Source organism: Podarcis raffonei, chromosome 12, assembly GCF_027172205.1.
Source record: "Podarcis raffonei isolate rPodRaf1 chromosome 12, rPodRaf1.pri, whole genome shotgun sequence".
In the NCBI taxonomy this organism is placed as follows: Eukaryota; Metazoa; Chordata; class Lepidosauria; order Squamata; family Lacertidae; genus Podarcis; species Podarcis raffonei.
The window spans coordinates 43520134-43533725 of record NC_070613.1 but is presented as its reverse complement, the minus strand read 5'-3'; the positions used below and the strand labels follow the sequence as shown (position 1 = coordinate 43533725).

At 40.5% G+C, this 13592-nt stretch overlaps 1 protein-coding gene across 8 annotated transcripts in view; it reads right to left on the bottom strand.

Moving 5' to 3' along the window:
* RBMS3 (RNA binding motif single stranded interacting protein 3) overlaps positions 1-13592 on the bottom strand; it is a 752431-nt gene that overhangs the window by 47138 nt on the left and 691701 nt on the right. For all 8 annotated transcript variants that reach the window (XM_053409861.1, XM_053409864.1, XM_053409862.1 and 5 more), the window contains one exon: positions 12471-12521. In XM_053409861.1, the coding sequence (XP_053265836.1) occupies positions 12471-12521 (51 nt within the window). The remainder of the gene's footprint in view (positions 1-12470; positions 12522-13592) is intronic.

Below are 13592 nucleotides of genomic sequence, written 5' to 3'. Positions count from 1 at the left end.
ATAAGACGCACCAGACGACAAGACGCACCTAGTTTTTGGAGGAGGAAAACAAGAAAAAAAATATTCTGAATCCCAGAAGCCAGAACAGCAAGAGGGATCGCTGCGCAGCAAAAGCAGCGATCCTTCTTGCTGTTCTGGCTTCTGGGATAGCTGCTCAACCTGCATTCGCTCCATAAGACGCACACATGTTTCCCCTTACTTTTTAAGAGGGAAAAAGTGAGTCTTATAGAGCAAAAAATACGGTACTTTACAGTTAAAGAAAACCTCACATTTAACCATATGAAAAACTAAGATGACATGGATCGCCTAAAGCAAGGCGGTCCAACACATGCTCGGAGGACAGAATGTGGCCCTCAAGGCCATTTTTGTGGCCATCAGCAACATTTGACGCACACACACACACCCCCAGCCCTCGTGCTACCTTCCCAAAGCTGGGTAAGCAAGGCACTGGGCTTTGGGAAGGAGTCGGGTGGACTCTGGGATCCTGCCAGAGCTTCATGCCTCCTTCTCAAAGCCTGGTAACTTGCTTATCCAGCTTTGGAAAGGCGTCATGAGGGCTGCGAGGAGGACATCAATTTCAGTCTTACTCCTTCCTCCCGCGTGACAAAACAATGTGCAGCCCGCACGTCAAGTACTATTGCAGCCCACTTCATATGAAAAGTTGGGCTGCCCTGCCCTAAAGAATCGATCAATCAATCACTAACCTTAAAGTAGAAGTCCGTATAGCACCTTCTATATTCACTAATGTTGCAACCGGAAAGGAGATTGCATATGCTAAATGATTCATAGAGGACAAATAATAATATATGCCTATATTAAGGTACAATATTACTTCACAGGTAACATATTAACATGACTATATGGACTAGGAGCCAAAGATCTCCTCTAAAAGCACATCAGAAGTGTTTGCATGAGGACTCTAATGCCATAATCACAATCAGATTGTGAAAGCTTCCTCAATTTCAAAAGTGGTTTGCCTGTGGACTGCCAATGTTCCAAAAAATGCAGGAAATGTCTCTTCCTTTGCAGATTCTGACATATGAAGAGTGATGCTGTCTGGTGCAACAATCTTCTTTGAGATTTTCATGGAGCCTCTGACCTCAGATATTCAAATGAATGCTCATTGGAAACAATTCTGTGGGAAAGCAGAGTGTCACCAATGACTGAATATTTTAGCTGTGTCATGTTTTATCTACAATCTGAAGAAAAACTGGTTTGTTCTTCCCGGCACTTGAAACAGAACTAGAATTATCCTCCTTGCATTCCCTTTATTATAAATAAAGAGTTTGATAAAGAAAACCAACACCTCTCAAGATCTCCACACACCCCGTCTTAAAGGACTGTAGGTTTTCAATAGATATATTTAAGTGAATATGAGCTATTTCTCTGTTAAGAGAGATGGTCAGAAAATATAGATGTCTGCTAATACAGTCAGAGTAGTAGTATTTGAGTGCAGCGCTATTTTGAAGAGCTCAGTACGCCTATCACATTATCATGTATTCATCTTGTAGGTGTATTCGTGGTTTCATTCCACAGTTCCTCGCATGGTATTTAGGAATGCTGCTAAAAAACTTAATACACACCTGTGGTGGCAGCCAGTCTACTGAAGGGATATGGCAGGTGGTAAGGCAACTAGCTGAAATCACTGGGGGCTGCATCACAAGAGGGAGGAGAGATGTCCCACTTTCTGGTGCAAGGAGATGGCAGTAGATGGGCTGGCAGCAGGGTGGATAAAAATCAATGATATTTTTTTTTTAAAAAATGGGTTTTTTTGTTTAAATTGGATTTTTTTAAAAATTAAATCAGATTTTTAAAATAAAATGCTTCTGGAGGAAAAATTTTTCTAAAGATAGTTTTCTATTTAAGTTACATTGTAGTCCAAAGGCTATTCACCAGGAAATAAGGATTTGTTTTAAGTTTTTCATGTGTGCTGAAGTCTAAGTTGTTTAAAAAATAAAATTGTTTAACCATATCAGTTAACAAACATGGATACATATGTTATAATGTTATTGTTTTAGTTAAATAAATTGTTTAAATTGTCATTAAGGAAATGATTGTTTTTCTCCTTCCTGTAAAGTACAGCAGAAAAGTTGTCCAAATATAAACAGTAAACTTATTAAACATCACAATTTCATAATTATCTGTCTATGTATTTCTAATAGTATAACCACATCAGTAATTTTTGATACAACTGTAAAAACTACTCTGAAAATTTATTATTCCAAAAATAAAACCTTCATCTGGTTGTAAATATTAAGATTATATATTTCTGCGTGCACAGCTACTGACATCAGCAGGACATCAGCAGGACTGACTATCTTCTCAGCAACTGTACACTTGAATGGTGCTGCACCTCCAATACCACCTTCTGATTCCAAACAGTATGGGTGGGAATTCCGGATCCCACCCTCATTGCCACACAGTGAACATGGCTGCCTAAGTCCTAATGAGCTGCAAGGTGACTTGCTTCCAAACCACTTTTTACAGCTCTGAAGTCACAGGATAGGGCAGATCGTATAGGAAAAAGAGAATGAAAACAGTGAATACAGTGGTACCTTGGGTTACATATGCTTCAGGTTACATACGCTTCAGGTTACAGACTATGCTAACACAGAAATAGTGCTTCAGGTTAAGAACTTTGCTTCAGGATGAGAACAGAAATCGTGCTCTGGCGATGCGGCAGCAGCAGGAGGCCCCATTAGCTAAAGTGGAGTCTGTTTCAATATGGTAGCTCTCCCTGTGGTGATTAATGCCCTGGCAACACCCAGCCTTGACAGTTGCAATAAACCCTCGAAGTTTCAGCAAATGCAGAATGCAGTGGTCCAAGTGTTGACAAGGGACTAGATGCTCAGAGTATATTCTACCAATTTCTGTGCCATCTGTATTGGCTCCATTCAAAAGGTTGGCTGTGACCTTTAAAGTCCTGAATGGCTTGATTCCAAGTTACCTGAAGAACCACCTCTGCACATACAAATCTGCCGGAGATTTAAGATCAGCAACAGAGACCCTAATGTGTTTGCCTTTCAGGGAGAGAGATCAGGCTAGCGAGAATGAGAGATAGGACTTCTCCTGCCCCCATTACGGCCCACAGTTGTGGAACTCCTCCTTCTTCCAAGAGACACAGTCAGCTCCCAACCTTGCTAATTGTTCAGGCGAAGTCTGAAAAAGTTTTCATTCATGACTTCCTTTGGCAAGAGTGTGTGATAGGTTGGGGGTGTGGGTCTCTGTTTTTACCCGAATGACTGGCATATCAAATAGAAGATACAAAATGTTAAATGTTAATTTCTATGTGTTGTAAGGTAACACGGGAATAAATTTTGAATGGTGCCATACATTATGAATAACTAGTCTATTTTGTATTTATAGCAGCAAAATGTACGGCCACATTTTAATCTAAAACCGCTGCTGGAATCATGACAACATATATTATAAAAATAGGTTTCAGCCACCTGTAGGTTAATTTTATTCACATAAAGCAATCACTGCATTCTACTATACATTGTATGCTTTACATTAGTTTCCTATGAATTTATGGTTTCCCCCCCAAAAAATCCCTAAAAATATATCTCAGTTATTAACCTTCACTATAGCTGAGCTTGCACAGACTACATATTGTAAAGCATATTGTGCTGTGTATAAACTGTCAAAAGCCCGTGATTGATCGATCTGTAATAACTAACGTGCATCTACCTCTGATTGATCCGCTTTAGGCAGTTTCTCCTCTTTTTGTGTTTAGCATGTTTGTATAGTCCTGAGACACATACTATTGATATTTTTTTATTATTACCTGAAAACAGCAGAAGAAAAAGAATAGGCTTCTAAATGCAACAGCCCCCAAACAGAATACTGTGGGAATGCCTATGATTTATATATGGTTATTTAAGATGAAGGAAAATCTCTAGATTTGGCTCAGTATTGAACAGTTCGTGCTGCAAATGAACACATTTTCGGGGCATTTTCAGCCACTGAGTCGCATGGACAGAAATGAATTTCTACTGCACTTTGTTGGGGGTGGTGGAGGGGAAAAAACTGGTATTAAAGCAACGCTAGCAAGAAAGAGTTAGAATAACAGTTATTGTACAAGTCAACTTGTTTGGCTTTCAAAGCTATTCATCTAGGGCTTGGCTGCTGTATTAAAGGTGCCCAAGTCTCACAAGATTATTCCGAGAAGCTGGAATTTGCTCTTGCTGGAAACTGCCAAGAATCAAATTGTAACTATGTGTAGCAAACTTTGGTTCGTTCACTTGATTAAGCAACAAATATTTCAAATATATAACTTCTGGTTGAGGGGGAATTAAAGAACCTCTTAATGAGGGTGAAAGAAGAGAGTGCAAAATGGTCTGAAGCTCAACATCAAAAAAACTAAGATTATGGCCACTGGTCCCATCACCTCCTGGCAAATAAAAGGGGAAGAAATGGAGGCAGTGAGAGATTTTACTTTCTTGGGCTCCATGATCACTGCAGATGGTGACAGCAGTCACAAAATTAAAAGACGCCTGCTTCTTGGGAGAAAAGTGATGACAAACCTAGACATCATCTTAAAAAGCTGAGACATCATCTTGCTGACAAAGGTCTGTATAGTTAAAGCCATGGTTTTCCCAGTAGTGATGTATGGAAGTGAGAGCTGGACCATAAAGAAGGCTGATCGCCAAAGAATTTATGCTTTTGAAGTACGGTGCTGGAGGAGACTCTTGAGAGTCCCATGGACTGCAAGAAGATCAAACCTATCCTTTCTGAAGGAGATCAGCCCTGAGTGCTCACTGGAAGGACAGATCCTGAAGCTGAGGCTCCAATACTTTGGCCACCTCATGAGAAGAGAAGACTCCCTGGAAAAGACCCTGATGTTGGGAAAGATTGAGGGCACAAGGAGAAGGGGACGACAGAGGACGAGATAGTTGGACAGTGTTCTTGAAGCTACCAACATGAGTTTGACCAAACTGCGGGAGGCAGTGGAAGACAGGAGTGCCTGGCGTGCAATGGTCCATGGGGCCACGAAGAGTCGGACATGACTAAACGACTAAACAGCAAAGAAGAATAGAAATGCTGCCTCACTGCTGAACATTTCGCTCAGTATTGTTAGAAGCAGCTCCCATTCAACTGATGCCTTCAAAGGCGCTCTCTCTCTCTCTTTTTGGTCCTGTCTGTAGCAGATGTTTTGTATCACATACTTGAACGAGCTAATTCATCTGTAAGGGATCGCCCACACTGGCTGGTGTGCATCCAGCTGTGAAAATAGCTCAAGTGTCATTTGCGGACACTTTCATTCCATTCTTCTGATCTCATAGGAACTCAGTGACCACAACCAAGTCCAAGAGAGAGAGAGAGAGAGAGCAAGAGAGGGGGAAGAATTGAGAACATTCACATCCTTTAAAGAAATTTCCAGCGTGGGAGTAATGTTACTTCAAGCAGGAAGCGTTTTTTGGAAAGGAATGCAGCTGATGCCAGAGGAAGATAATACTGATCTCCTAGTGGTGGTGCCTTTGACACAAAAATGAGCCATTTCGTATTGAAAAGCTCAGGGACTGCATCATTATGATGGAGCTAAGAGCACCTGGCTAATTCGATGTCCGCAGGACGGTTCAATCAATCACCACTTCTCACTAAAAGCTACTGATTCCCATTACAAGATGTGTTAAGACATGATACAAGTTCACTTCACCACGCAAGGACTTTTCTATACCGGGAAGCCACTTTAATATATTTCTGAGGTAGAAACAAAATCAATTTGAATTGTTCTCTAGTGAATCCATACCCTGTTAATAGCGGCGCAGCCACATTAAAATTTATTAGTAGAGAAAAACAATATTCTAAGTCTATGAAGGAGTCAGTTGTCTTTTGTTTTTGTTTTTTTAAAGTGACCAGATGAAGCATCTAATGGTAATGAAAATCAGACTATCTCGAGATGCCTTAAAGTCAGCTGGGATTACTCCATCACAGGTCTAAATTTGTCTGTGAAGGTACAGATATTGCCTTATTAACGTCCTCATTTAAAAGAAACAAAAAGAAATTACGCATTCTGAATGTTCAAAAAATAGAGTCAATCCTTTCCCCCTTCATTATACTCTCATATATTCTTAATGAAATTGATGTTACACAATAAAACTCACTATGTCTGACTGCGATATTACTGCTGCTATTTCAAAGAGTGGTTTTTTAAAAAAATAGAAAACAATCCATTTTTGGATTATCCATACTTGCATACCAATTGCACACCATTGGAACCGTGCAACTAAGAACATAAGTCTCGCTTTGAAGCTACATTTGAACCTAGCCCAAAAGAAGAAAATACATAAATATGCTTGAATGGTTCCCTAGCTTCAGCAGTCTTTAGGCAACCAACACTAATACTGCTTTAACCAGCTGCATAGGGCATGGCCAGGTACTGCAAAATGATACCTCCCTGTTCCTGGCCAACCATTCACTAGGAGTGGCTTTTGCAATGCCACTAAACTGTGCAAAACCCATCACCGTCTTTTGCCGTATGATTTACAACAGCTGGGTTATTGAACACTTAGAGGAAGGCGAGGTCTTACCAGTGAAACACAGCAGAGCTGTGGATCGTACTCTGAAACTCTTTTTACCTTTTAACACTTCCAAGAAGACGCTATCACAATATTTAAACGCAATATATACTGCGCAGAGGAATACAGGAAGTGCTTTCTACCTTCTAGACCCATATTTTCTGTTCTGACTAGTAGCATCTCCTGATTAATCCTTCTAACTGAAGGATGCCAGGAATTCAAAGCACGTGCTCTGCTGCTGCTACTTTGTACAACCCAAAGTTACGTGAAGGTTTCAGAACCCTAAAATATATAAGGTATAATATATAAATATAAGGTATATACATATATGTGTATATATTAAATATAATATAATATAATATAATATAATATAATATAATATAATATAATATAATTATAAGATATTATATATAATATAAGATATTATATATAATATAAGATATATATAAAATAAAAAAGATTTCAGAACTTCCTCAAAATATTTGTGCGAAACACTGATGAAGTTTGAATGCTGTATAAAATCCTAAAGACCACTGGGCAGATCATCCATGTTTGGGAGAATACAGGCCCAGTCCACCAATGAGTGCCTCTGAGGCCAACTTGCCTTATCTGCCAGGGATTTGGGGTCTGGGGGCAGTGGGGTGATGCATACTCATGTTCAGGGAGTTACTAAAAAGGGAGGTAGGGATAATGGCTTGTCCTTGACCCAGCAGAGTATTGGTCACCCTTACAGTGTGGGATTTCCTTGTTAGTTATACAGTGGTACCTCAGAAGTCTAACGGAATCCGTTCCAGAAGTCCATTCGACTTCCAAAACGTTTGGAAACCAAGGCGCGGCTTCCGATTGGCTGCAGGAAGCTCCTGCAGCCAATCGGGAGCCACGGAAGCTGCGTCGGACGTTTGAGTTCCAAATAATAATAATAATAATAATAATAATAATAATAATAATAATAATAATAATAATAATTTATTATTTATACCCCGCCCATCTGGCTGAGTCTCCCCAGCCACTCTGGGCAGCTCCCAATCAAGGAGCTCCCAATCAAGTGTTAAAAACAGTACAAAGAACATTTGCAAACCGGAACACTTACTTCCGGGTTTGTGGCATTCAGGAGCCAAAACGGATAAGTACTAAGGCGTTTGACAACCAAGGTATGACTATACTCAGTTCCTGCACCTACAGTATCCTAGAGCAGGTTTGGTTTAATGTTCAATAATGTGATCCTTATTCAACCCAGTTGTACATGTCTGTGTATTTATTTCAGCCCTCAGCTGAAAGTCTGTTCCAGCTTGTTCTACCAGTTTGGGTGGCATTGTTCATCTTCCCAAAGGGAGGGATAAATTCTGTACTGCACATTCTGGGCATTTTCCAATTCGAACTGTAGGTGAATTCTCATCTAACTGTTAGACGATCATCCACAAATTAGAGCATGAGGAAGGCTGATGTGACCTCAATCTGACATACTAGTCCCAGAGAGACATTGCCAATTACTATCTTGATTATCAGGGTTATCGACGCGGCAGCCCTTGATTTTCTCCCTCAAGAAATACTGGAAGATTGCTCTGCTGAGTTTTGGTACCGGCTAAGTTATTTCAGCCTTATATGTTTTAGCACGCTCATTTTCTAAGAATTAAAATGCACAGAATTTTGAGAGATTAGTTGTCAATTTTATTTTCATGTTTTATGTTTATTTTCTTGTGTAGGTGAACCTAATTATGTTTCATTTTGGATACCAAACGTATCTGTCTATGAAATTTATGCTTTAGTTTCCTTCATCTTTTCTATTCAGATGCAAATGGGCTTATAATTTAACTTACAATTTACGTAACTATAGTAATGAGATAGTTCTGTGATGACACACAAGGAGCTTAAATTATTTAAGGCTATTGCATCCAAAGGATTAAAACTATATGTTGCAATCTGGAGGCTTTCCAATAAAGCAAAATAGCCGATAGTAAATTAAAAGAACAACATGTCAATGGAAATGGCTGAATGTACACTATCTATCTATCTAGAAGCACAGGCTTCAAGGTTACCTTTAGGGTAACTGCTGGGTAAATTTATGAATAGGTTTCAGAAGTCATTGGTTAGTTTAGGGGAAACCCTGGTTGGTTTCAAAGTTAGGAATCCATAAAGGATGAATCTCATGAAAATATTGAATGATATCCCAAAATGCAAAAAGAGATGGAATCCATTCTCTGTGGTATGTCCCACAGAGGAACTTACGGTCTTCAAATAAAAACATCTTGAAGGTCCCAGGCCACAGAGAGGTTAGGCTGGCCTCAACTAGAGCCAGGGCTTTTTCGGCTGTGGCTCCAAACTGGTGGAACGCTCTGTCACAAGAGACTAGGGCCCTGCGGGACTTGACATCTTTCCACAGGGCCTGCAAGACAGAGCTGTTCCACCATGCCTTTGGTCAGGGCACAACCTGACCCCCTCCTTTGGCAATCTTCACAGAATCTCTAGCCCAATGGTTGCCATCAATTTGATCTGAATTAATTTTATAATGAATGATTTTAGAATTTTGTACTATTTTATTGTTGTTAGCCACCCTGAGACCGACTTCGGCTGGGGAGGGCGGGATATAAATAAAATTCATTATTATTATTATATTATTATTATTATTATTCTGAACAGGAGGGGTCATAGGTGTTGACCCCTAGGGGCCGAGGCAGTTTCAGCCCCCTGAATGTATTTTCCAGAGGGCGTTCAATTTCCAGAGGGCATTTGGCTCCACCCCCTGGCTCCTCACGACATCACGCAGCCCCCCCAAAAAAAATCCTATGAAGAAGCTGGCACCTCTGAGAGGGGTGAATTAGATGAATAATGTGGCATGCTCATAATTTTCTAACGTTACATTGGAAGAATAATGTGGCATCCTAACTATAAGGGAGGAGCTCAACATAGAACAGATCAGACTATTGGTCCTTTAGCTGTGTACTGTCTGCATTAACAGCCAATAGTTCTCCAGGGTTTGAAGCAGGGGTCTTTTCCAGTCCTACCTGGAGATGTCAGTAACTGGACTAACCCCAGTTACCTGGGAGTAAGTCCTACTCAATTCAATACAGCATACTTTTGAGTAAACATGGTTAGGAGTGTACTGTGTGCTGCTGTGCAGAATCATATCCAAGGACTGCCAGCATGACAGTAAGCTCTATTCTGTGAGAGGGATGAAGAAATGCTTGGTTTTTAATACTAAAATCCTAAACATTTCTTATTTTACTTTTTGCAGGAATGCAGGCGATTCAGGCTCAAAATAAATGCCCTAGCTTCCGAAACCTGATTCACTGCTGTGTATGTAAGGGTCACAATTCTAGAGCGTTAAGAAATATTGCAGAATGTATTTTACTTCTACCTGTAACCAAGCAAGGAATTATCAATGTAAGTGAGGGAAATATGTGGTTTAAAGGGGCTGACATCCTCGCCTCCAGCTTAAGAATAGAAATGGCTCTTGCATGTAAATTGTAGAGGCTCGAATTTATGTTGCAGATTTCAGCACAGTTGGAATGACTGCAGACTGTGTGTGAGAGAGGTCTTAAAAATAGCACTTGGAGGGCAGCAGTGGCAGATGAGCCAGAGTGCTACAAATCAGGATTAGAGTAATATTGCATGTAGGTGAGTATGTTATAACTATTCTACGCATATTTACTCCAAGCCACTAAAAGTCATTCCCATAATTTCATGCACAGCAGAAATCACTGCCAAAACCTATTATGTTAGCAGATGGGCATCTATCTATCATCTATCTATCTATCATCTATCTATCTATCTATCATCTATCTATCTCCAAATCTATCTATCTATCTATCTATCTATCTATCTATCTATCATCTATCTATCTATCATCTATCTATCTATCTATCTATCTATCTATCTATCTATCTATCTATCTCCAAATCTATCTATCTATCTATCTATCTATCTATCTACCTACCTATCTATCTATCATCGATCTATCTATCTATCATCTATCTATCTATCTATCTATCTATCTATCTATCTATCTATCTATCTCCAAATCTATCTATCTATCTATCTCCAAATCAAGTAGACAAAAATTGTCCAGTGGATTAAGCGTATGACTCTTCATACTTAATACTTTCAAACTGAGCCGCTTCTGATAAAACTGTTGAAATCCAAAACGGGAAACAATCAAGGGCTCACTATCAAGAGGAGCAAAACCTGGTGGCTGATTGCCTTTTCATAAGCCACTGTTTATCAAGTCAGGTCCTCTAAGCACACCAGGAACAAAGCCCGAATAGTGGTGCAAATTTCACTTACAAAAGTGATATTCGGGGTTATGTTAAGAAAATAACATTTTATGCCATATATTGCAGAACAGCTGTGCAAATTTGCAAATACTCAGTGGGCTCGATCCAGAAAGGAGGAAGCCTCTTTGGATCCGGCTAAATCTCAAGCCATCTCACAACAAGTCTTCCCCATTATCTTGCAAGACAAGTGGAAGTTACATACTTATTCCTTTTTCAGTGAAGCTGTCACAATACTAAAGTTTGGAATTTTCACCATATCGGATAAGCTGTATTTTTTAAAAAGATGCTTTAGAGAGCACTTATCAAAACAGGAGTCATCCAAACCAATCACAGTAGTTCTAAATGCCATCTCTGATTCACTGCTTGTATCCGTTTGAATATTTCAGCAATTCAGTATGGCTCCTTCCTCTCAACAATAAATACCCTTTTTATTTTTTAAAAGAATGAAACAGGAGTAGCAGCAGATGTGCTCATCCTGGCAACTGAGAATACACAGGAGTGCAATTCCTTTGCTCTCCCCAATGTAATGATTCATAGACTACACAAAGTGTACTTTACTTTGCAATTCCCTTACCATCATTAACGAGCACAGAACCCTCCCAAGCAGCATACCTACTAACATAATATTTCCGTGCAAATTAGACTGAATGCTGGGAGCTCCCCTAAGGGATGTCCTCAGCACACCTGACACCTGGAACCCACTTAGGGACTTGCCCTGGTCCCCTTGCTAGCAGAATAAGCAGACAGGGAGATTTAAGGGTCAACACTCCAACCCAGGAATCGTTACACAAAACCTCAAACAGCATTGTCCCAATTATTTTCAGGATCCTATTCTGCTTAAACTTCCAGTTTAGCCCCAAATTCTGCAACCAGTAGTACAGGAACCCGTTATCAAAATGTCAACATTATCACTAAGGATTTGCTGCACATCTACACCTGAAGCACACTAAATTTCTCATAACTATTTAGCAGGGTTATGCAGAAGGCCAAGCTACCCCATAACACATAAAGTGACCTTGCACTTAGTTAAATAATTGGTCCTTCTAACCCACTGTGACAAACAGCTTTCCAGGGTCTCAGAGCAGAGGTCTTTCCAATCTACTGCTACCTGATCATATCAACTGAAAATGCCAAGTATTCCACACAGGAATGTATGCATAGCACGTGCTCTACCAGTGAGCTATGGCTCCTCCCACAAGCCATCATCATCATTTATTATTTATACCCCGCCCATCTGGCTGGGTTTCCCCAGCCAATCTGGGCAGCTCCCAACAGAATATTTAAAACACAATAAAACAGCAAACATTAAAAACTTCCCTAAACAGGGCTACCTTCAGATGTCTTCTAAAAGTCAGATTAAACCTGGGAAACTTTAATACTCAAGAGTTCCTACACAGCTGAAAATTGAACCATATTGCCCTTGATTGTGCATATGATTTTTAACTACAATGCATGTTAGCACCACACACAACAAAGATGCATAGAATCTATCAACTCGGATCTGCCTAATAACTATTCCACTAATCCTTGGCTTTTTTTGCAGCTGATATTACTCTCAGTAAATTCTCAACTAACATGAGTAACCGCGGTAAACCTGCCACAACCAGGAAATTCAAGTTGCACTAACTCCCAGAGAAAAAAGAAGAAACAAGAAAAGTGTGCATGTATGCTCACTTACTGTTGGTTGCATAACGTATGACGGATGAGGCATCCATGAAGTACTCTGAACCTGTGTATCAGAAAGCACTATATTAGCACAATGGTGTAAAAAAAAAAAATTAAAATCACACAGCCAAATTTGGCAATAATCTTGCTTTGAATAAAATACATAGCAAATTAAAACTTGCTGTAGCACTTTGGAGAATGCTGCAGCCACATTGCTGCAAGTTAATGGATGTAATTTTTTTCCAGATATTATCTATAGATTTGCATTTTAAATCTTAATAGCAGGGCCTTGTTCATAGACAGGATTGATGCTGATGGCTCAGATGCATCCTGCAAACTGCATGGCAGCAAATCTGATCATCCTTCTGGTTCCCAACAGTCCACCTTGCAGGTAGGAGCACAGTTGCAAGGTTGATGCAGGTGGCAGCCCATAGAGAGAAATGTTGTGCGAAAGTAGAGCCTGACGAACATAGCTGTCAACCGTCCCTTATTTGGTGGGAAAGTCCCTTATCCCAGCGCTGTGTCCCGCTGCTATCCCTTATTGATGATGTCCCTTAAATTTCCCAGGTTTCAAAGGAAGCAGCTCCTCTTCCTCCCTCCCTCCCTGCCGGCCAGGGAGGAGGGAGGCTCCAACTGTGTTGCTTGGCTGCGTTGCTCACCCAATAAGGAGTCTAAGAACGACGGGCGGGAATGGAGCTTGCATGCCTTGTGCCAATCAAATCGGCCGCGTTGCCTAAGGACTCGCCTTTGCTCAGTGCTTCCCAGTGGAGAGGTGACAGTGGTCTTCCTTGCTGCATCCCCTTTGCTGGGTTGCTGCGCTGTGGGACCACCTCTTGAGGCTTCGTTTGGCTGCTGGCTGGGCTTTCTGCCTTTGGCTCGGAGGGGCTCAGAAGTTGAACATACCTGTGCCTGGAAAATCCCTTATTTTGGCTGCTGATCCCTTATTTTCGAGGCTGCTGGTCCCTTATTTTCAAATCTGTAAGTTGACAGCTATGCTGATAAATGGGCAAGCAATGCTACTAAAACTAACAAATAATGCTGAATATTGCAACTAAAACAGAGCCAGGGCAAGTTTATGTTGAGAGGGCATATTCCCCTGGTTTATGGACTTCAGGCTACGTGACTCACAGAACTT